The 24,771-nt window shown below is 42.5% G+C and overlaps 1 protein-coding gene across 1 annotated transcript in view; it reads left to right on the top strand.

Moving 5' to 3' along the window:
• Window positions 1–203: 203 nt before the first annotated feature.
• LOC122219799 (diphosphoinositol polyphosphate phosphohydrolase 1) overlaps window positions 204–24,771 on the top strand; it is a 133,227-nt gene continuing 108,659 nt past the window's right edge. The window contains exon 1 of the mRNA XM_042938494.1: window positions 204–451. Coding sequence (XP_042794428.1) covers window positions 353–451 — 99 coding nt within the window. The 5' untranslated portion in view covers window positions 204–352. The remainder of the gene's footprint in view (window positions 452–24,771) is intronic.

The raw sequence follows: 24,771 nt of genomic DNA, 5'->3' as shown, positions 1-24,771 counted from the left end.
CGGCCTGCGCTGCGAGCGCGCGGCCGTCCCGCAGGCCGGCGCGGCTTTACGCCGCTGACGCAGCGCGCCCAAGATGGCGGCGCGGTCGTCGTCGGGGGTGGCGGCGGCAGAGGGGGCGGCGGCCGTGGCTGCAGCGGCGACGGCAGCCGTGACGGCGGCGGCGGCGCGGGGCCTGGGCCGCGGGGAATGAGGCAGCCGTGGCGGGCCAGCGGCCGAGCCGTGTAGCGGAGAAGCGGCTTCCCCTCCCTGCTTCCCTTGGCCGAGCCGAGGACGCGCGCGCGCGTCCGTCCGGAGCGGGCTCCCCACCCTCGACTCCCGCGACCCGCTCCGCACCCCCACCCGGGCCCGGAGGATGATGAAGCTCAAGTCGAATCAGACTCGCACCTATGACGGCGACGGCTACAAGAAGCGGGCCGCGTGCCTGTGTTTCCGCAGCGAGAGCGAGGAGGAGGTGAGGCTCCGGGCCCGGCGGGCCCGGGGGTCGCCGGAGTCGGCGGCCACCGTCAGCCGAGGCGCGGGGGGCGCGGCCACCGGGGGACGGTGTGCTGCCGCCCCTGGCAGGGCCGCTCCTTTCGTCTGAATGAAGTTCCGACGGAATTTCTTGAGCCGAGGAAGAGGAGAGAGGAAAAAGGACGGTGGGCGGAGGGGAAGCGGGTCCGAGCGTGGCCACACGGCACCGATCCGGCCGAGGGAGCTTCAGAGCCCGTCGCCTGTCATAGGGGAGAGTGGCGGCGGAGAGAAGGCGGTGGGTGGGGAAGTGTGTGGCTTTCGGGCCAGGCCTCCAGCTTTGGATCCAGGAAGGGCAGCTCAGCACTTGTCAGCCCGCACATGTGTGCAGAGGCCGCGGTGCACGAGGCGCAGGCCGGCCCTTTGTGCCAGAGAAATAGTCCACTTCACTGGCGGGTTTCGGGGTTGCAGAGGGATTATGTGTGTCTGTGAGCTTAAGGAGGGGGGGGGGGGTTGGGAAGATTTAGGGCGTAGTGCAAAAGCCAAAGCTAATTGTTTATTTTACAATGCGCTGGGTAGCCCCTTCTGGTGTAGCTGAGAAGAAAGGACATTTGATAAGATAATTTTTATGGGCTGAAAATATTTCATTTTCATTGGGAAGGCCAAAGGCGGTGTTTCAGATCTGTGCCCTGACATTGCCCTATAGGAAGGCCTTTAGGATTAAATTTGCTAGCTAAATAGAAATGCTTAAAATCAGTTTTTGCTTGGGGTACTTAAAAAAAAATCTCAGCTTTTCAGAGCCGTTTCTGTGGTGATAAAGGGAATTTAGAGAAGGCAAACGTTTTTGTAAATCCACAAAGAATTAGCTGCTTTGGAAATTCATAAGATGCCTGTGGGGAAAGCGTTTGTCTCCTGTGCATGGTGGTAAAATGGCAGTTAAAGTGGAAACAATGAAGGACAGTGAAATTCAATATGCTATATTCTGGCATTCAGCAGTGGGCTATCGCGGCAGGCTACAAGTACAGTGCGTGGTGTTGAAATGGGGGGAGCGGAACTTGACCCGTTAGTTATGAAAAGAAGCTGTGATGAAAGAGACAGATGGATTGCCAAGAGTTGCTGTCCAGAGATATTTAGGAGGAAGTGGGACTTTAAATTATTGCCTGAAAAAATTTAGTAAAGCGGTAATTGTGCTGTTGAGGGACTGTGTGTGTGTGTGTGTGTGTGTGTGTGTGTGTTCCCTTTCAGCAAAACAGAAGGAAATGGAATTTGGAAATATATACTTTGTGTCCTATCATATATTGTAAAAGTCCCCAAAACAGATGCCTGGTAATAGAGGTACTAAGTAGGGCCATGTTGTAAATTACATAGTTTTGGAATACATACTTGAGTAAGGTAAAATTGTTGGTGGTGTTTACTGCTCCACAGGCTTTGTTCTCTTATCATATCATATTATGGGAAATCAGATGGGATCACAGTCTGTTTTAACTGGAGGGAAAATTAATTAGCATAATAACATGTCTTCAGTACTGTGGTTAAGTCTGTGAGCACCCCAATTATAAGTAGAAGGGTGTATAATTTAGTTGTATGAAGGATGCAAGACTTTATTCGTTTTTAAAAACTCATACTAGAAATTGAGAACATGTGAGTATTTTGGGTAAATTGGCAACTCTTTATAGGCCATACGCAAACTAAAACTTGATTTTCCATTTTCTGTTAGTTTTATTATGTACTGACATTAGCCATTAGTAGGCTTAATGTTAAAACATTTGACTGTGGAGTTTCCTTGAATTTCTTTTTGAACATTGGTTAATGAGCAGAAGATTCATGCAAATTTTTAATTACAGATTCATTGGATGTTACAGCTAAAAGCCCAGAAAGAACAAGAAAATTAATGAAATGCACCCATTTTAGACTTGTTCAGTTCAACTAAACAAGTATGTATTAAGAGCCTACTATGGGTGCAGAACCCTATAATGTGGGATTTAAAGATAAACATCCTTCCCTGTCCCCCCAAATTGAGTACTTATTGATGGGATCCCTTAATTGGGAGGGATTTTGGACCACAAAATAATCTCTAGGGTGTCGTTCAACTCTCAGATTACATAATTGTGTTAGAAGGGAAGTAATTTGTTAGTTCCGGGAGAACTTTTATGTTCTCAATAGAAGTGCCAGAAACTGGAAGTATTAGCTGCCACATATTGTGGGAATGTGAAATTCAAACTCAGTAGGACATTCAGCCTGGTTTTATTTTGTAATGGGAACTTATGGCTTTAATCAAGATAGAATAGTTCATAGAATATTATCAGTATTAATATAACAGTAATATAAATATAAATGGAACCCTGGTTAATAAATTCAATTAACCAGTGTCAGGAAACATACATACAATGTAAAGAAAAAGAGATAGAAAATATTAGCAGGTAGTAGACTGTGAATCAGACCTTCTAACGTTTTTTTTCAGCCCCAGGAAATTTTACTTATAAGATCCACGTTAGGAAGTGGGAACATACTCAGCAAGTGAACTGAGCAAGTTTATTGAGATAAAAGGAAACAGACATGTAGGGAGCTTGGAGTCTAGTGGGAGAGATAGAACAAACAGGCCCAACAGCATGAAGACAAGGAATTTCCTTTCCTTCAAACCTCTGGCTGTTTTTCCTGTTGATAAATAAGAATCAATAGCCAGAAAATCCACAGCCCCCCCCCCCCCCCCCCACTTACAAGTTTTACTGATTGTTAATTTTGGGGCATTCATGATAAGTAACATATTTATTACAGTACTTTGAGCCTGGTACACAGTAGAGAGTCTTTTACCCAGCCACTGCTTTAACCAACTTGGTGCACTGAATACTTGGTGTTGCCCTCTCCGCCACTGGGTCTGATATAACCCCCCAACCATGAGGCCTCCCAGCCAATTGTGTGCTTACAAAGATTCAGTTATATTTATTCCTGTATTTGTTTATATTCATCATTCTTGTTATTGTAATTCTGCAGTGTAATTAAATATGATGTAAGCCCATGAAATTTGAATTCAAAAAGAGTGGTTTTGTATTTCAAATGCTTTATTTATTTATTAAAAAAAATTTTTTTAATGTTTATTTATTTTTGAGAGAGAGAGAGACAGAATGTGAGTGGGTTAGGGGCAGAGAGAGAGGGAGACACAGAATCCGAAGCACGCTCCAGGCTCTGAGCTGTCAGCACAGAGCCTGACGCGGGGCTCGAACTCATGAGCTGTGAGATCATGACCTGAGCCGAAGTCGGATGCTCAACCGACTGAGCCACCGAGGCGCCCCTCAAATGCTTTAGAATGACTCAATTGCAAGTCATTAAAAGAAATTACTGCTCAGTTGTATGGGTAAGCAAACTGTAAGAGTTGGAAAGGGAGTCTTGAAAGTCTAGAAGGACTCTGCACATAGATCTGCACATGAATGTTTTCAGGGTTTTTTTTTTTCTTTATAGAAACCTGAACTGGAAAACATAGGTCATGGTGGGTGTGGTATGTGAAAGACAACTCACTGTTCAATAGTAGGCCTACATTTAAGATAAGATCTTGGACCCACAAAAAAGATTAGCAAATACATATGCGTGTATGTTTTTAATCTGCCGTATCTTCCAGTTAATATTTTATCCTAAACAGTATAGAAGACTGAAACTGATCTCTTGAGTAAGACTTTATTGTTCTGGATTGGGTAATATAACATTCATCTTTGTCCTGTTATTCAACTTTGCCTCTCCGAAAGCACTTCCAGTTGTGATTTTCCTTCTTCCCCCTTTTTGGAGCCTCTATAATGACAGGAAGTGGGACACACTAGGAGTGGGCTTGCTTTGTACCCTCCCCAGAGTGGAGTGGGGGGAGTATAACAGGCCTTTTAGACAGTTGAACTATCTAGCAGTGTGAAATACTCACAAAGGCCAGTGACACAGGCTATACACCAGATGATGTCACAGTCCCTAGGAAAGTTAAAGCTGTGCCTATTGGGTCTGTTTTTACTCAAGGGAAAAAAAAAGTACTGATAGGATCTTTCTCAGTTAGATTTCCCTGTATATTAAAAATTAAAACTGCTTTTATTGTTTTTTAATTTTTATTATTTTTTAAATTTATTTTTGAGAGAGAGAGAGAGAGAGCGAGAGAGAGAGCGCACGAGCAGAGGAGGGGCAGACACAGAATCTGACACAGGTTCCAGGCTCCGAGCTGTCAGCCCAGAGCCCGACGTGGGGCTCGAACTCCTGGACCGTGAGATCATGACCTGAGCCGAAGTCGGACGCTTAACCGACTGAGCCACCCAGGTGTCCCTAAAACTGCTTTTAATAAGAAAGGACAATACTGTCTTTAAGGGTCTTAGTTTGGTTTGTTGGGCTTTTCCATCTCTTGGCAAGGGGTTGCCGTTTCATTTTCTCAGCTCCTTGAACTCATGAGGTTGGGTGTGTAGATGATTGATACAGGAGATCCTCCGTGGGCAGAGACTCTGGTGGCCTTAGTGTTTGTCAGTAAAACTGACTCCTAGAGGAGCAGGTGGAAGGACGTCACTGCAAGACCACACCTTCCCCTGGGCTCTAGACAGGGGAGTAAAACACGAGTGGTAATCCCAGAGGCGATAACCATGACGAAGAGCTTCCAGTAGATCCCAGGCTGTTTGGAGAGTCTTTTTGTAACAGATCTTGGTGATTGTCCGGTATTACATTGTTCTAAGATCAGGATGGGTGCGTTGATCCAGTCACCTGACTGGACATTTCTGATCCTCATTTCTCTGTCTTTCCTGGAGGCTTTCTTGTGTGTGTGTTCCCTTGTGCCTACCTAATAATACCGGTTAGTCAGTTAGACACTTCTCCCACTACCTCCTTTTCTGCCTGTTTCCTGAGATGTGACTTCTGTTCTGAAATCATACTGCAATCTCCATTTTCTCCCATTCTTTGCCCTAACCTTTTTTTTTTTTTTTTTTTTTTTTTTTTGCTTTTGAGCAATTCTCATTTCTCCGTAAATACAGTGTTGCCTATCTACTTTGTGTGAAGCAATCTATATTTTTCTTCATAGCCTAGTACAGAAAGGAAGGGCCCTTGTTTGAGAATACATTAGTTTATTCATTTTTTGAGAGCCCTATCATGGACTAGTCTCTGTGTAAGAACCTGGGAATTCCCAGGTAAATAAGGCTGTGGTTCCTCATGAAGCCAGCCTGTCTGCCTGCTGTGCATTTGTATGCACCCCCTCCCACCTGCCCAGGGGCCTCACTCTGATCGGTGTCCTGTCTTTCCTGCTTCATTGCCTTTCCTGCTCTACTTTATCATTCCCAGGGCAAATAGGCTATAGTATTTCCCATCTTAAAAGAACTGCTCCCTTGCCCCATGTTCCCTCCAGCTACCATCCCATTTCTCTCTTTTCCTTTTACAGCAAAACTTTTCTGTACTTGCTGTCTCCACGATCCCAGTTCCCATTCTCTCTCGAACTCATTCCAGTCAGGCACTCTTTCCTGTGATTCTGCCAAAACCAGTCTTTAAGATAACAAGTTAACAAATCCAGTTCTCAGTCCTTGTTACCCCATCTTTCCTTTCTTCCTGAAACACTTTCCTTACCTTGCTTCTAGGGTATCTTTCTAGTTCTTCCCTTTCTTTCTGGTTGTTCCTTGTTAGTATTGTTGTATTCCTCCTCATTTTCCTGACTTCTTCCATTGCAGTGCACAAGGACACAGTCTTTGAACCGCCCTCCACCCCAACACGCACTAGTAGGTGATCTCATCTAGTCTCATCTTTAAGTACCGTATTTATACTGATTACTTTCGGCTGTCTCTGTTTAGCCCTAATTTCTCTCCTGAAATCAGGGCTTGAATATCCTGCAGTCTACTCAGTATTTCCATTTGGGTATCTGATAGGCATCTCAAACTTAAAATACCCAAACTGAACTCTTGATTCCATCTACCAAAAAACAAACAGCAACAAACCTGCTTCTCCTACTCTTGTGCCTCTTTCAGTAAGTGAAGTCTCCATGCTACCAGTTGCTCAGGTTAGATATCTAGGAGTCATCCTTGACTTCTCCCTTTGTCATACCCACGTCTAATCTGACAGCAGATCCTGCCTAACCTTAACCCTTCAACCTCCACTGTGCTGTCCTACCCTAACCCATGATTGCCGCTTGTCTGGACTACTGCTGAATCTTCCTGACTGGTCTCCTTGCTTCTGCCCTCCCTCCTCTAGTCTTGTCTACCACAGCTGCTGGAGTGATTCTTCCAACACAGAAGTCAGATCATGTCACTCCTCTGCTCCAGTGGTATTCTGTCTCTGTGAATCCACAGTCTTCACCATGACCTCTAAGGCTCTGGATGTTCGGGTCCCCTGCCGTAGCTCTGATCTCATCTCTTACCACTCTCCCTCTTACTCATTCCTCTCCTCCAGCCACACTGGCCTCTGTACTGTTTGTTCTCCGTATTATCTGCATGGCTAGCTCCCTTCTTTTGGGTCTTTGCTTAGTTTTCGTCTCATCAGACAGGTCTTTAACGATCATGCTACATAATACACCAGTCCATTGTCACTGTGTCTCTTAGGCTTTGTTTTTCCTTGGCAGCACAAATCACCACCAAGACATGGTATGTACCCATTTGTTGTTGTCTGTTTCCTCTCACTAGAATATAAGCTAGTTCATGGGGATAGGAGTTTTTGTCCGTTTTATTCACTCCTGTATCCTTGTTGTTTAGGACATAGTATATGCTCAATACTATTTGTTGACTGTATGAATGAATGAATGAAGACATTGCCCCTGTTTTTTAAGCTTACGGTCTAGTAGAGGAATTGAAAATACCCCAAATACACTGAATGCTAGGGTCTACCAATAATGTGGTGATAACAGTGTTTCAGGGAAGTCTTCTGTCTCTTTTTTCCAGTATCTTAGTGACAAGGTATCTGATAATATTGAGTATCAGCCCAATGGGAGTGTATGTGTATTTGGTTGTAAATCTTTTTGGAATCTCAGTGGATCGTCCCATGACAGGGCACTTAGGATTTCTTTCAGATGTTGAACTTGTGAATCTATGCCATCTTGCAGGATTTGTGTTGGATGGTTGATAAAATGTACTGATCCTCAATCCTAGTGATTCATCACCTGAGGAAAAGGATTTTCATTTTGCTGATAGCTTGGAACCTTTTATTTCTAAGTAAATAAATACATCAACAAACTATAATCAAGCAGTGGATAGCCAGGGCGCCTGGGTGACTCAGTTGGGTAAGCATCTGCCTTCGGCTCAGGTCATGATCTCATGGTTTGTGAGTTCAAGCCCCACATCAGGCTCTCTGCTAGCTGCACAGAGCCCACTTCAGATCCTCTGTCCCCTCTCTCTCTGTACCTCCCCCTCCCGCATGCTGTCTCTCTCTCAGAAAAAAAAAAAAAATATTGTGGTTCATAGCCAACAGTGTATGTCAAATCTGGATTCCAAAGTTTAGTTGATAGTAGAGTAATTAATTTGAAAATGAAGGTTGATAGGGATGGTCATAATATTTTCCTGTCATCATCGTTTTGTTCCTTATCTAGGTCAAAGTGAAAGAGATATGATGTCAAGTTTGTGAGTGCTGAGTCTTGAAGTGTTTCCTTTATGGTGGTTAACGTACGAAACAGAACAAAGGAACCATCACAGGCAAAAAAGATATGTGGATAAAAGAATAGGGAATTGGATTTGGAAATAAAACCCCCAAACCTAAAACTTAGTAATAAAACATATGCACCTGAAGACAACTTGTTGAGTAAAATCCTCTCAGACCGAAGAAAACTTTCTTGAATCCAGTTCGAGAATTTCTGCCCTAAAGTAACATGGCTCAAGAATGTCCACAGTCTTTTTCCTAGCCTTCTTGAAACCCTTGCTTCCTAGCTTACTAACCCTTTGAGTAGGGAAAAATGTTCATTCTTATATTCATTCATTCATTTTACAAACTTTATTGAATGCCTGCTTCTGGGCCAGACACTGTTCTTGGAATGCAGCTGTGAATGAGGCAGAGTGGAGGCTCTTGCTCTTGTGAAGTTTCTGATAACAAATGCGGGGAGACAGTCAATGAGCAGAAATGTCAGTGAACTTGATTTTAGGCAGTGGTGGTGCTGGGCAGGAGATAAGTGTGTGATGGTCCTGAGAGTGGGGAGGGGATTGGCAAATTGTGGCTGGGTAGGCTCTGAATGGCAGGGCAGGGGAAGAGCAATTACCGAGGCCCCAAGAGGGGGACGACTTTGGCCAGGAGGAAAAGCAGCAAGCAGGCCAGAGTGGCTGGCGGCCAAGTGGAGGAGAGTGGTGGGAGATATTGCAGAGGTGGGAGGCCACCATTTCCCATGAGGCTTTGTTACCCACCCTTCCAGTTCTCCTGGTTTTCCTTTACTCTGTCCTCCTCTGTCCCTTAAAGCAACCCAGCAGACACGCCAGCAACAGCCCTCAAAACCACCTTCTTTCCCTTGACTGTGAGGCACAGAAGTGGTGGTGACAGGATGGTGAGAGTTTATTAAAAAAGGTTGTGGTTAAGAAATGTACAAGTGGAGAGAAAAGAAAGTACTGTACTGCAGTCTTTTTAAAAGAGAAATCTGAAAGGACCCAAAGAAAAGACCCTAACGTTTCTTTACACAATCTTAGGGTAATTTAGTCAGAAAAGCTACTTTGGATAGATAATATATGTGCCCAGTACAAAATTCAAAAGGTACAAAGAACATGGAGTGAAGGACTCAGGTAGTTATAAAAGATAAGACTGTGGTGCATTGCAAATGAAAGATTGAAGGGTATTTTTGTTTAATCGAGGCTTGCCACTTTTTCCTAGGAATATATTTGAATCCAGGCCACTTGGGCACCTATGATTTTTCATCACTTACCTAGTTTTATTGAGGTTTGGTTACCTTAAGTGCCAGGGATCCTTCTAGAATGAAGAACTGCTGGGAATGGAGTGGTGTGTGTGTGTGTGTGTGTGTGTGTGTGTGTGTGTGTGTGTAGAATCAGTGTTGGCAGTGGGCTGTGTGTGTGTCAGGAAAGCACTCCCGTGTAGAAGCTCCTTGTCTAACTGGCCTTCGGGCCCCTGAAAAGCAGCTTAGCAGTTGTCTGGGTCAGATGGGGTTTGCTGATTTCTAAGCTCTCATTGTTTGGACCACTCAGAGTCAGCCTTTTAAGCCAAAGTACCTTCCCAGCACTGGTAGGAAGCTGTTCACTTGGGCCATGTGCCTCTGTCCCCAGCTGTGGAACGGGGGGTAGGCAGCATTCTGAGTGGAATTGTGGCCTTCCAGCTCTTCCTGGGACAGACTGTGAGATACTAGAAGGTGTGTGTTGGTCTCTGGCCCCGCTTCCTGGCACAGAGCTCCTGATCCTCTTGTGATTTCTTACGCGATAACATTAGGAGCATCTCTTGCTCTAATATTGGTCTTTGACCTCTATTCCTGACACAGGGCTCCTGAAATTCATGTAATTTCCTGGGTGATAGGAGGGTCTTTGGTTCTAATGAGGCCATTCTGGGTGGGCTCCTGGATAGTTTCTGGGTGAAGGCTGGTCGCTAGAAAGACTAAGCCATGAGTAGACGCTTGAAATTTTCAGCCCTGCCCCCCATTCCCTTGAGCAGGCAGAAGGGCTGAAAATGGAGCTAATGATCAATCATGCCCGTGTGATGAAGCCTCCATAAAAATCTCGATAGTACAGGGTTCGGAGAATTTCCAGGTTGGTGAACACATACTGGTGGGGGGGCTGGGGGGGTGACACACCCCACCTCTACCGGGACAGAAGCTCCTTGCCCTGTGTATCTCTTCATCTGGCTTTTCATCTGTATCCTTTACCATATTCTTCAATAAACTGGGAAACATAATGAAGTATTTCTCTGAGTTCTGTGAGCCACTCCAGCAGATTAATTGAACCCATGGAGGGGTTGTTGGAACCTCTGGTCAGTAGCCAGTTGGTCATAACCAACACCGGTGATAACGTGGGCTCGTGACTGGCATCTGAAAGGGCGGTGGCAGTCTTATGGGACTAAGCTCTTAACCTGTGGGATGTGATGCTATCTTTGGGTTGAGAGGTGCCTGTCAGAATTCAGTTAAATTGTAGGACTCCTAGCTGGTGTTGCAGAGACCTGCTTGGTGTAGGGGAACCCCACTCATTTGGTGACCAGAAGTGCCCGAAGTGAAATGTGCTTTGTGAGTAGTGAAGGAGACTCTCAGGAAAGAAACACACAGTAGGGAAGAACTGGGTTTTTCCCTTTTCAAGTAGGAAGAAAACTGGGGTTTTTCTTCTTATAAACTGTGCCTTACCCTTGTTTTCTATCTCCTTGCACCAGTCCCCCAAAAGGCTAACCCAGAGTTAGGTATGAGAAACCTAACTGAAGAAGATCATCATAGTGTGATGTCCTTATTTTATGAAATAGGAAAAAAAAATTACCAGAATGATACAAAAATACTCATACGTGAGCACCAAAAGTATTTGCAAAACAAACATGAGTGGTTCCCGCCCCCCCCCCCCCATTTTTGACATTTTATCATTTGTATTGTGTGTGCTGCTGCTTTCTTATTAGCACAGTTACCCAGAAGTGGACTGTGTGCAAATCGGGTTATGTATCTGAGGCAGATAAGATCATGCTTTTTGTGTGCTTTATCCAAATATACTTGAAGAAATTCTGAGGCAGTTTAGGATACTTTTTAACTCATTTTCAAAATGGGAAGTTAGTAACTCGATTATCATGAAACATTTTTGAGCACTTCCAAAAGGAGATAGAGTGAATGAATTTCTACTCCATGTAAAAAAAATTATTACAAAACAATAAAAACTTAAATCTGACACAAGTAGAAACAAACTTATAGAGAAGACAAGACTATTATAAACATAGAAAAGAAATGATCCCTTAAATAGACTTTCTTTGTATACACTTAGTTGATCTCTTTGTTCATAAAACAGTCAAGTCCTTTTAAAGAACTGCTTGGAGGGACTCTTGGCTGGCTCAGTCGGTAGAGCATGTGACTCTTGTTCTCGGGGTTGGAAGTTTGAGCCCCATGTTGGGCTTAGAGATTACTTTAAAAAAAAAAATGGATGTGTTTTAGATGATATTAAAAAAAAAAGAACTGCCTGGAAAATCTTTTCTTAGTTGGTTATTTAACACTATTCTGATTTTCTCTTTGTTTCTTTCATTCTTTCTTTATTAAAAAAAATGTTTTTAATGTTTATTTTTGAGAGAGAGAGAAAGAGAGACAGAGACCGAGTGTGAGTGGGGGAAGGGCAGAGAGAGAGAGAGGGAGACACAGAATCAGAAGCAGGCTCCAGGCTCTGAGCTGTCAGCACAGAGCCCGACGTGGGGCCTGAACCCACAAACCTCGAGATCATGACCTGAGCCGAAGTTGGAGGCTTAACTGACAGAGCCACCCAGGTGCCCCTCTGATGTACTTTATAAGAGCAGCTTAGCAGTGATGAACAGAAATGGATATGAACTCAGACATACAGTGCTTCTATTTCTGTTAAAAGGAAGAAATACATGGGGGCACCTAGCTGGGTCAGTCAGAGTGTGCGACTCGTGATCTCACGGTCATGAGTTCGAGCCCCACATTGGGTGTAGAGATCACGAAAAAAATTAAAAACAAAGGAAAGATAGTGATTTTCCTTTGAATATTTAGGAATCCTAATAAAATATGCTTTAAAAGAAGTTATGTGCTTTTATAGAACACTTTATTTTTGTGAGTAGCTTGAAATAATATGTATTTTGAATCATTGGAATTTTAATTATATTTCCTTCCTCTTCGCAGAAATGACTTGGTTGTTAGACTTATATTCAGTCATCATTTGCTAAATGTGCTGAGCCCTCACTCAGGGCTTTTACACCTATCACTGTAGTGATTTTTTTCCTGGGAGGTTTTGCACTTTGGGGAGACTGCCTTTAATAATAATAATAATAAGATGAAACTTTTAGATTTTATTGGTAAAATGAGTTAGAAAAAGAATCCAGAAAGTTTCTGTGTGTAATAATTATATTTCTATGTTATTTAAATAAGTTCACCAACTATTTTTTTAAAAATGTTTTTTATTTTATTTTTGAGAGACAGAGATAGCATGAGTGGGGGAGGAGCAGAGAGAGAGGGAGACACAGAATCTGAAGCAGGCTCCAGGCTCCGAGCTGTCAGCACAGAGCCCAATGTGGGGCTTGAACCCACAAACTGTGAGATCATGACCTGAGCTGAAGTCGGACGCCCAACCGACTGAGCCACCCAGGCGCCCCATAGGGTTCATCAACTATTTAATAAGGACGTAGCTTGGGATCATCCTTGTGCTAGACACCATGAGTGATTTTTTTCAACAGAATTGTTTTTTAATTACAAAAATAGTTGTCATATATCTATAAAGAATACTCTAAACTGAGGAGGTTAAGATGTGTAGAACAGAATGTGTGCTCCTAAGGGGCTGTGAGCTGTTGGCAGGATGTAGTGTAGAATGTAAAATATAAGCCTATTAGAGAAGTGATGGAGAGGAGTGTTTAAGGGAATTTGGGGGAGTCTGTGAAGATGAGCTGAAGTGTCAAGAGCAGTTTTATGGAGTGTGTGGGGCCATACCTAGAAGTCTCGGTTAGATTTGGGTAGCTGATGAAGAATATTCCAGGTGGAGGACATCGGGCCAGATAGGTGACCTCATGGAAAGTCAGAGGCCTTTGGAAACCTGTTTGCCCTGAAGTGTCATGAGGACCACAGACTGATGGCTCATGGCTGTGTTTGGGCTGCAAGATGATTAAACAATTTTTTAAAATTAGTTGCCAATATTTTAATATTGAAAATGTTCAAATAAGAAACCTGGTCTTTAGGTTTCTTGGAAAATCGGAAGATCTGGCAGTTCTGGGCCAGCTTTCCTGTATGATGGCTGTAGCCAGAGCTGACTGGTGGCTGCCCTTTGGACTGTCCACCCCTCTTGAGTTGGCCACAGTCCTTGCCACTCCACGTGGTCCCTTTGATATCAAGGCCCAGCAACAGCTACCATTTATTGTGGTAGCTGAGGTGTTACTGCCTCCCTGAGGTAGCGCTAAGAGGAAGGTCAAATAGTTCTTGTACCCTTGTAAATTTCACTCTGAAGTGGAAGGGTCGAGATAAAAGGGCTACATGTTTCAAGGACAATGGGAGAGTGCCTATTTCTTTATGGAGATGGAAATACTCCTACCTCTTTGCTTTGGACCCACGATGAGTCCTTGTCAGAATAGTCTGACTGACTTCACACACTTGTGCCCCCTTGCCCAGGCCTCATAGAGTAGCATTTGAGTTTTGATGTTTGTAGTGGTTAAGAGCTTGGGCCCTGGAGTCAGACAGACATGGGTTGGAACCCTGGCTCTTACACTCACTACGCCGGTGATCTTAAGCAAATTACTTTATGTCTCTTTGCCTCGTCTTCCCTCTTGTAGCAATAATAGTACCTCCTTATTTTATTGTATTGTTGGAGACCTGAGGAAAATCACTTAATATATAGAACAGTTAGCCCAGGGCCTGGCACCAGTTAACACTCAGTGTCAGCTGTGTAAATAGAAAGCTAAGAAAAAGGCAGTTTCTGACTTCATTGTAACCCGCGCTTGTAGTGAATTGTGGTGAGAAGAACGTTGTGGCATTCGTGAGCCCCGGTTTGCATTTGTTTATGAGTACGGTTTGTGCTTCTCGAGCAGTACCGCACGGGGCTGCATTTCAGTGAATGAGGCCGACACAGGCCCTGCTTTCATGTTCTTGCAGTTTGATGGCGGAGATCGATAACTAAACCAGCGATTGCAGTACGGTGTGATATTTGAAGTAGAAGATCTTAAAATAGAGTCCTTCAGTGGTTCTCTGGTTTCGTCATCTTCTATGACAGTTTCAGCGTGAGGAGAGGTACCAGACAGGGCAGAGTACTTGGTGACGGTGGGTCCTGTCCATAGGAGCACGGCACTGTTAAGTAGTATACGTCTTTCCTCAGATCATCATTTATGGAGCACCTACCGTCATTTAGGCAAATGTCCAAGCCTGACAGAAAAAAGAGAAAGAAGCCTTTCTCTGGATAAAGAAAGCTTTTGTCCTCAGCCTGCCTCCCCCCCTCTGCCCCAGATCTGTACTTGGAGAAAGAGAAAGTAAGAGGGTCTCACCCAACCAACGTCTGAGAGAGGAATAAAGACACTTCTCATCCCCAAGGACTTGAAAACAAGAAACTCAACAGAAAACCCTACCAGTTTGGAACCTTGGAGCTGCCACTAGAACCAGGAAAATCCTTCAGAATTTAACTTACTTTTTATTTCATGGTATCAATACTTTGTACCATTAAAAGCTAGTACTTTATTGCATGTCTAAGAAAGTATTTTAAGTACATAAAAGAAAACTGATTTAACAACTTACATTTTATTTAAAATAGTCCCTGTGGGGGCGCCTGGGTGGCTCAGTTGGTTAAGCGTCTGACTCTTGGTTTTGGCTCAGGTCATGATCTCACAGGCCCCACATGGGGCTCTGTGCTGACAGCGCAGAGCCAGCTTGGAATTGTCTAGCTCCTTCTCTCTCTGTCCCTCCCCCACTCATGCACTTGCTCGCGTGCGCTCTCTCTCTCTCTCTCTCTCTCTCTCTCTCTCTTTCTTTCATAAAATAAATAAACTTTACAAAAAATTTAAAAAATAATCTCTGTGGATTAGTTTTATAATAAAACAAAATTTTTAAACTAGAAATACAGTGCTGTGTGAGAAAGAAGTGGGGGGATGAATTCTTTGGTTTTATAAGGTGTGCGTCTGGGAAGGACTTGGCAGAGGACTTGATCAAGGGACTTGGGGGGAGGGTATACTGTGGCCAGACTGGGCAGAAGAGGCCAAGGGCAGCTGAGGCAATAGCATACACATTAGAGCCTCTAGAGAGGAGTTTGTGGGCCCTAGTGCAGGGATTTAGAGTGTATTGAACGATTGATTTTTCTGGCAGAAAATCAGAGCATAGAATGTTTGTAGAGTCATTCTGAGAGTGACTCTGCAAGTGGGTATGTCTCTGACGAGAGGGATAAGTGCTTTTTATTTCTAGGGTCTCTGGTCAGCTCTTCTTTCCTCAATGCATTCTTCTTTTTTGGAGAAATCCTCTTTTGGAGAGGAGGAAGGGCCCACACTACCATCCCCAAAACTGAATGGCCAGTGCGCTAGCTCCCTTCTCTGGTGTGCCTGTGTGGATGCAGGACTCAGGCTCCGTTAGTTGGTGGCTCAGTCCTTGGAATCTGGGTCCTGAGAAGGCTGTGGGGAGTGCTGGGGAAGGGGAGTGGCTACCTTGCTAACCAGATATTTGTGTTTCAGATCCTGGCTGAGGCTCTAGCTGCCAGTCCTGGAGTGCCATGGTGTGGGCTTATCTTCCCAGCCTGGCCTTCTAGTCCCTGCCTCTCCAATTATCTGAGCCTGTGGTATTTCTTTCAGCACATTTCCTTTGGCTACAGATGGCCAGACTTGGTTTCTGTTGCTTGCAACCCAAGAACCCTGTCTTATGCCTTGGGTAGTTTTTAAGGTAACGTCCTCACTAATTCAGTACCCCAGAAGAAATGTGTATGCGTTGAGTCCAAATTATCTTATCTTATCTTATCTTATCTTTTCTTATCTTTTCTGGGAGAGCTTTAACATTTTTCTATTTTTTTCTGTGGTAAAAATTTCTTCCTGCTAAAGTGATGGCCAAAGAATAATCCAGTCAGATTAGAGCCAGTGTAGCTAACATTGGCCTGAACACTGGTGTTTTTACTAAATGCTTATCAGCATGATCATACCCTCCCTACCCTTGATGCTTATAGTTTCTCTTTTTAGAATTGTCCTAAAGAATATCTGAGGATGTGTGAATTTTTAATATTTTAAACCTTGTGGATGTCAAGGACCAGATTAAAAAATGTTTTTTGTTTTTTTTAATTAAAAAAATATTTATTTATTTTGGGGGAGAGTATAAGCAGGGGAGATAGAGGGGGACAGAGGATCCGAAGCAGGCTCTGCACTGATGGGCTGTCAGCACTGAGCCCATTGTGGGGCTAGAGCTCACAAACTGCGAGATCATGACCTGAGCAGAAGTTGGATGCTCAACCGACTGAGCCACCCAGGCGTCCCAGTGTTTTTTTTTTTTTTTAAGATTTTATTTTTCCAAAGTAATCTCTGCACCCAATATAGGACTTGAACTTATAACCCAAAGGTGAAGAGTTGCATGCTCTACATACCGACTGAGCCACCCAGGCACCTGAAAAATGCTTTTTAAATGCAGGTTTATGAAAGCTCTAGGATGTTTCTTAAAATATACATTGTAGTCTCCCAAGTTCTATCTTGATCAACAAGAATTTATTGAAGCCTTTATATAAAGCACTAGTCTAGATGCAGTGATGATTTTTAATACTGGGGATGTGTTCACTGGTCTCCAGGAAGAATGCTTTTCTATATTGATAATTAAATTTTCTTTAGGCATTTCAGTGCAGTTGAGCAAGCGGCTATTTTGTGTCTTAAGTGGGGGCAGATAGACAATTGGAAGAGACAGGACTAAAGTACATGGTACAATTAGAAGTATAGAGAGGCTGTGCTTTGGAGGGGCTTCATGTTGGAGACAGAATACTGAAGTAGTCAATCTTGGGCTTTAGGAGATGGATAGGATTTAGGTAGGTAGGAAGGAGGAGAACAGGTAGGTTTAGAAGGGGATCCAGTGTGGTTTTGGGTTGATTAGGACTGGTTTCAGGAAAGAAGTGAATTTTAATCTGAGATGGCAGGGTGGAGAAAAGAAAAAACCTAGAGCCTGAATTATATTGATGTGAATTTGAGGAAACTCCTTCCAGATGGCCCCATCATTCTGAGAAGGAAAATGTATATACTGAAAGGGGTCTGGTCAGAGGCATTTTAGAGGCGAGAAAAAGTCTGACAGACTGGTATGGTTGGGATCAAAATGATTGTTTTTTAAGTTTGGAAGTTGAATGGTATGTATCCTCACGAGCAGTTGTGGGCCTGCTGTGTATAGAGCACCATGGAGAATAAACTATAAACAGGAAGGAGAATTTTAGAACTCTGGAAACTTAAATCCTGTCTTCAAAAGAGAGGCTAGAAGCATTTATATTTTTTGTATTTCCCTATGCCTTTGCATGTAGGAGCTGTAGAGAGGAAGGGGAACAGAAGAGGTGTTTCAAGGGTGGGGACTGATTCAAGAGCATTATGTAAGGTCAGAGGAGTCCGTGTTTTCATCTGTAAAGTGGGAATAAGTAGCACCTAACTCATGAAGTTCTGTGAAACTTGAATGAGGGAAGATAAAGCGCCTCCCAGGTACTTGTGGAGCATTCGGGAATTGTTAGCCATTGTTACTAAGACAGGATCCACTGAAGGAGTCACAGTGGTCAAGTAATTATGAGGCAGTGAGATAAGTGTCGTAAAGGGACCCTGTCCAGAATGCTTAAGGCATAGTGGGTTGACTAATACTGAATTGGGAAGTTGGAAATAGTGGGAAAGAAGTAAATCTGGGTGTCGAAGGGTGAGTAGAGGTTTGCTTCCACTACATTAATACAGATTGTGCAGATCTTGAAAAAATATCAGATCCCGATCTTAACAGCCTAGCACACTGCACAAAGATAGGCTTTAGTGTGATGTGTGATCCAAAAGCGTAGGAATTGGAAAAGAAAGAATTTAAATGGAGCAAATTGTAAAAAGGATTAATTTATGGGGCGCCTGAGTGGCTCAGTCGGTTAAGTGTCCGACTTTGGCTCAGGTCATGATCTCGCGGTCTGTGAGTTCAAGCCCTGTGTTGGGCTCTATGCTGACAGTTCAGAGACTGGACCTTGCTTTGGATTCTATGTCTCCTTCTCTCTCTACCCCTGCCCTGCTTTCTCTCTCTCTCTCTCTCTCTCTCTCAAAAAGAAATAAATATTTAAAAAAAATTTTTTAAAAAAGGATTTATTTATTTACTTTTATTTTTTTTTTAATTAAAAAAAAATTTTTTTTAAACTTATTTTTGAGAGAGACAGAACACAAGCAGGGGAGGGGCAGAAAGAGAGAGAGACACAAAATCTGAATCAGGCTCCGGAGTCTGAGCTGTCATAGGGCTTGAACTCACAAGCTGCAAGACCATGACCTGAGCCAAAGTCGGACGCTCAACCAACTGAGTCACCCAGGCTTCCCTAAAAAGGATTTAAATGCAGGAAATGAAGCTATATGAGTTTGCTTTCAAAGGGCTTTATCTTCGGAAGGAGGGAAGAATCTTTACATTTGTAAGCCTGGAAGTAACCTTAGACAAAATCCAGCCACTTCAGTGAGATAAGGGAACTGAAACCAAAAGGGTGTTCAGAGCTGTCTACTGTGGTATTTCTGGTGAAATAATGTGTCCAAAAGAAGAAAAGGGCACAGTTTTTTTCTGACAGATCCACAAGAAGAAGGTAAATATGTGGAAAGGAAGAAATGTGAATAAAGATATATTTCTAAAGCTGTCTCTCAGCACCAGCATGGAAAACAAAACAAAAAGCAGGTGGAATGAGAGGCTGTGATACAATTATAGAAATAAAATCTATACTGACTTTAGCAGCGTCTATTGGTTATTGTCACTTTTGGCTGCAGCTGCTCACACATCCCAGAGCCAGCACATGTGTGTTGTGGGAAGAAATGAATTTATCAGAAACATGGATATTTTTGGCAAATTTTGAATGCCAAAAACTTATTTTGGAAGGCAGTTTTATTAGTCTTTCTTACATTATAATGATATTTCACGCTCGTTGTAGTGAATTTGGAAAACTTCCCTTCTTTTGAGCCCACTGGGTTGTAAATTACCAGAGATCTAATGCGTGTCTCCTGCTTCTAGTTTATCTTCCCTGGTGCCTACATGGTGCTTATGGCAGGCTCACAGTTGTTGGGAGGATAAATACCTACTCTTAATTTCTTCCAAAACATAGGGAGGAAATTCTTTAATCATTATGGTTTTTGTTTTTTACAGCATTGTGATTGGTTTAAATACAGTTTTGTAAACTGGTTTTTCATGTATGATAAACATTTTTTTTTCCTAATCTGAACTCACCATATACATTTTAACGTCTGTGTGTCCATTGAATAGATTAAATAATTTATTTAAATGTTCCTCTGTTGCTGTAAATGCCGTGTAAATGACATTGTTAAATCACAAATATAATATTGGCAGCCACAGTAATTACTGTTTTATCTTTCTCCAGTCTCACAAAATACACATTTTTTTGAAGATGACAGCCCACCATCTTAAAGAATTGCCACCGTCTTCCCCCAGTGCTCATTAATAAGAAACAGGTGTGAGATTTAGTGACAAGATTGGTGGTATTTTACACTTTTTACAAATCCACAGATATTCTTAGATAATTGATAGCCGGGTTTTCGTATCTGCTATTCAGTACAGGTTCAGTGTTTTGATAGGTTGTTTTGAAGTATCTGAAGAAAATTGAGTCTCACACAGAATATGTAGTGAATTATTTTGTAGAATGTTCCTTAACTTGGGTCTCATGGTTTCTTAAGATTAGATTGAGGTCATGCATTTTTGGCGATAATGTCTCAGAAGTGATGTCCCCTTGTCAGTGCATCATATTAAAAGGTACATGATGTCAGTATAACTTATTGGTGATGTTAACCGTGATTGTTGGGTTAAGGTGAGGTCTGTCTGGTTTCTCCACTATAACATAGTTACAAATCTTTTTTTCTGTTGTTGAGCACTTTTGAGATTTACTTTCTTAGCAACTTTCAAATAACTGTATACAACAGAGTGTTGTTGTTGTTGTTGTTGTTGTTGTTTTTAAAGCAAACCTCACTTTATTTAGCTCACGATTTTGTTGGTCTGCTGCATAGTTTTTGTCCTCTGGATGAGCTCAGCCGATCTACATCTCTCATACATACTTCTATATAACCTGGATCATGTAGGGGGGCCCCCCATCCGTGTGTCTGGTTGTTGGCCAGTTCCAAGCTGCGTTACCTTGGTTTCCCTCCAGGTGTCCTCTTAACGTCCTGGGGGATAGCTCAGGTCCACTCACATGGCCATCTTGGAATTTCAGGAGTTTGCAGCCATTCTTTCAATCTATGTCAATCTTGATTTAAATGTTATTTACATGGGTGTATACACATTGTCCAAATGTATACTCAAAACCAGTATGTTTTAGTGTATGTAAGATTTGTCTTTTTTTTATTGTGATTTTTTTTCCTTTTTTTTATTATTATTTTTTCAATATATGAAATTTATTGTCAAATTGGTTTCCATACAACACCCAGTGCTCATCCCAAAAGGTGCCCTCCTCAATACCCATCACCCACCTTCCACCCCTCCCACGCCCCCAGAGTATTGTTAGCTATAGTACATAACATCCCCAGAACTTTTTTTATTAAATTTTTTTAATGTTTATTTACTTTTGAGAGCGAGAGAGACAGAGAGTGAGCAGGGGAGGAACAGAGAGAGAGGGAGACAGTCTGAAGCAGGCTCCAGGCTCTGAGCTGTCAGCACAGAGCCAGACTCAGGTCTGGAACTCATGAGCTGTGAGATCATGACCTGAGCTGAAGTCTGACACTTAACCAACTGAGCCACCCAGGCACTCATCCCAAGAACCTATTTATCTTGTAACTGAAAGTTTGTAGCTTTTGACCCTGTTCACACCCTCCCATCCCCACCTCTCATAACCATCAGTCTGTTCTCGGTTTCTGTGAGTTTGTTTTTTAGATTCCACATGTAAATGAGATTAGATAGTGTGTGTTTTTGATTTATTTTACAAAGCACAATGCCCTCCAGGTTAATCCAGGTTGTTGCAAATGGCAGTTTCTCTTTTCTTTGGCTGAGTAATACTCTTATGTGTGTGTGTCGCATTTTCTTTATCCATTCATCCATCTGATGGACACTTAGGTTGTTCTCGTGTCTTGGCTATTGTGATAATGCTTCAGTGAACATGGGCATATAGATACCTCTTCGAGGTAGTGATTTTGTTTCCTTTGGCTATACCCAGAAGTTGGATTGCTGGATCATATGATAGTTCTGTTTTTAATTTTTTGAGGAACCTCCATACTGTTTTCCATAATGGCTGCATCAGTTTACATTCCCACCAATAGCACACAGGTTCTCTTTTCTCCATATCCAATGCTTGTGATCTCGTCATTTTAATGTGACAGCCATTATAACAGGTGTGAGGTGATGCTCATTGTGGTTTTGATTTATATTTCTCTGATGATGTTGAGCATCCTTTCAGGTACCTGTTGGCCATTTGTATGTCATCTTTGAAAAAATGGTTTAAAATTTCCCTCCCCAATCCCTGAAAAAATGTTTATTTAGTTCTGCCCATTTTAAAATCACATCTTTTTCTTTCTTTTTTGTTTTGTTGTTGTTGTGGAGTTATATGAGTTCTCTGTATACTTGGGATATTACCCTTATCAGATGTATGATTTGCAAATGTTTTCTGTTATTTGGTAGGTTGCCTTTTTATGGTTTCCTTTGCTTGCAGCTTTTTAGTTTGATGTAATCCCACTTGTTTATTTTTGCTTTTGTTGCCCTTGCTTTTTTTTTTTTTTTAAGGAGTTTTATGATTAAAAAAAATATTTTTTAATGTTTATTTATTTTTGAGAGAGCATGCACGAGAGTGGGGAACAGGGGCAGAGGATCTGAAGTGCGCTCTGTGCAGACTGCAGAGAGCCCAATGTGGGGCTTGAACTCAACAACCCTGAGATCATGACTTGAGCCAAAATCGGATGCTCAACCAACTGAGCCACCCAGGCACCCTAGCTTTTTTTTTTTTTTTTTTTTAAGTAAAATCTGTGCCCAACGCGGGGCTCAAACTCACGACCCTGAGGTCAAGACTCACATGCTCTACTGACTGAGCCAGAGTGGCACCTCTGTTACCTTTGCTTTTGGTCTCAAATTAAAAAAATCATTGCCAAGACTGATGTTAAGGAGCTTATCTGCTGTGTGTTTTCTTTTAGGAATTTTCTGATTTCAGATCTCACGTTAAAGTCTTTAATTCATTTTGAGTTAATTTTTGTGTATAATGTAACACAGTGGTCCAGTTTCATTCTTTGGCATGTGGCTGTCCAGTTTAACCAAGAGTTGGACGTTTAACCAACTTAGCCACCCAGGTGACCCTCCCAGCACCATTTATTAAAGAGACTGTCCTTTCCCTGTTACATATTTTTGGCGTCTTTGTCATAAATTAATTGACCATAAATTCATGGTTTTATTTCTTGACACTCTGTTCTGTCCCACTGATCTATGTATGTTTGACACCAATACTGTTTTGATTACTGTAGCTTGGTAATGTGGTTTGGAACTGGAAGCATGATGCCTCCAGCTTTGTTTTTTGGTTTTTTTTTTCTTTTATAAAAAAAATTTTTTTTTACATTTTATTTATTTTTGAGAGACAGAGACAGGGCACAAGTGGGGGAGGGGCAGAGAGAGAAGGAGACACAGACTCCAAAGCAGGCTTCAGGCTCTCAGCACAGAGCCCGATGTGGGGCTTGAACCTACAAACCGTGAGATCATGACCTGAGCCGAAGTCGGACACCTAACCACTGAGCCACCCAGGCGCCCCAGCCGGCTTTGTTCTTCTTAAGATTGCTTTGGCTATTAGGGTCTTCTGTGGTTCCATACAAGTTTTAGGATTGATTCTTCTCTTTTTGTGAAAAATGTCATTCAAATTTGGGTAGGGATTGCATTCAATTTGTAGATTGCTTTGGGTAGTATGGAGCATTTTAATAATATTAATTCTTTCGTCCATGGTCATGGAATATCTGCCCATTTATTTGTGTCTTTGGTTTCTTTCATGAATGTGTTACAGTTTTCAGTGTACATATCTTTCACCCCCTTGGTTAAATTTATTCCTAAGTATTTTATTCTTTTTAATGTAACTGCAAATGGGATTTTCTTAATTTCTTTTTCTGATATTTCATTTTTAGTGTATAGAAATGCAGTTGATTTTTTGAATATGGAATTTGTATCCTACAACTTCATGAAATTTATTAGTTCTAACTTTGGCAGAGTCTTTAAGGTTTGCTCACATATAAGACCATGTTATCTGCAAATAGTCACAGTTTTACTTTTTCTCTTCTGACTTGGATGCCTTTTCTTTCTTTTCTTTTCTCTTTTCCTTTCTTTTCTTTTCTTTTCTTTCGCCTAATTGCTTTGGCTAGGGCTTCCAGTACTGTGTTGAATAAAAGTGGCAACAGTGGGCATCCTTGTTCTGTTCCTGATTTTGGAGGAAAAGCTTTCAGTTTTTCACCTTTGAGTATGATGTTAGTCTTGGGCTTGTCATATGTGGCCTTTATTATGTTGAGGCACATTCTTTTTTTACCCACTTTGATGAGAGTTTTTATTATGAATTGATGTTTAATTTTGTCAAAAGCTTTTTCTGTATCTACTGAGATGACAATATAATTTTCAAAATTAAAAAAAAATTAAAAAAATTTTTTTAACGTTTATTTATTTTTGAGACAGAGAGAGACAGAGCATGAACGAGGGAGGGTCAGAGAGAGAGAGGGAGACACAGAATCCGAAACAGGCTCCAGGCTCTGAGCTGTCAGCACAGAGCCCGACGCAGGGCTTGAGCTCACGAACCGCAAGATCATGACCTGAGCCAAAGTTGGACGCTTAACTGACTGAGCCACCCAGGCACCCCAAAAATTTTTTAATGTTTATTTATTTTTGACAGAGAGAGAGAGACAGAGCATGAGCGGGGGAGGGGCAGAGAGAGAGTGAGACACAGAATCCAAAGCAGGCTCCAGGCTCTGAGCTGTCAGCACAGAGCCCGACACGGGACTCGAACCCACAGACCGCGAGATCATGACCCAAGCCAAAGTCAGATGCTCAACTGACTGAGCCACCCAGGCGACCCAGAGATGATAATGTAATTTTTGTGTTTTATTTTGTTAGTGTAGTGTATTGTATTGATATGTGGAGATCAAACTATCTTTACATCCTGGAATAAATCCCACTTGATTATGGTGTGTAAAATATTCAGTTCCTTTTTTTTTTTTTTTTTGAATGATTAGTCTCAATATGATGCTTCAGTAATAATATTAAAAAATACTTTGGGGCGCCTGGGTGGCGCAGTCGGTTAAGCGTCCGACTTCAGCCAGGTCACGATCTCGCGGTCCGTGAGTTCGAGCCCCGCGTCAGGCTCTGGGCTGATGGCTCAGAGCCTGGAGCCTGCTTCCGATTCTGTGTCTCCCTCTCTCTCTGCCCCTCCCCCGTTCATGCTCTGTCTCTGTCCCAAAAATAAATAAAAAACGTTGAAAAAAAAATTAAAAAAAAAAATACTTTGTTGGGGCGTCTGGGTGGCACAGTTGGTTAAGTGACCAAGTCTTGATCTTGGCTCTGGTCATGATCTCGCAGTACGTGAGTTCAAGCCCCGCATCGGGCTCTGCTCTGATGGTGTGGAGCCTGCTTGGGATTCTGTCTCTCCTTCTCTCTGATCCTGCTTGTGC

Source organism: Panthera leo, chromosome B2, assembly GCF_018350215.1.
Source record: "Panthera leo isolate Ple1 chromosome B2, P.leo_Ple1_pat1.1, whole genome shotgun sequence".
Taxonomy (NCBI): Eukaryota; Metazoa; Chordata; class Mammalia; order Carnivora; family Felidae; genus Panthera; species Panthera leo.
The sequence above is the reverse complement of the archived record's forward strand: the minus strand, read 5'-3'. Positions and strand labels throughout refer to the sequence as shown.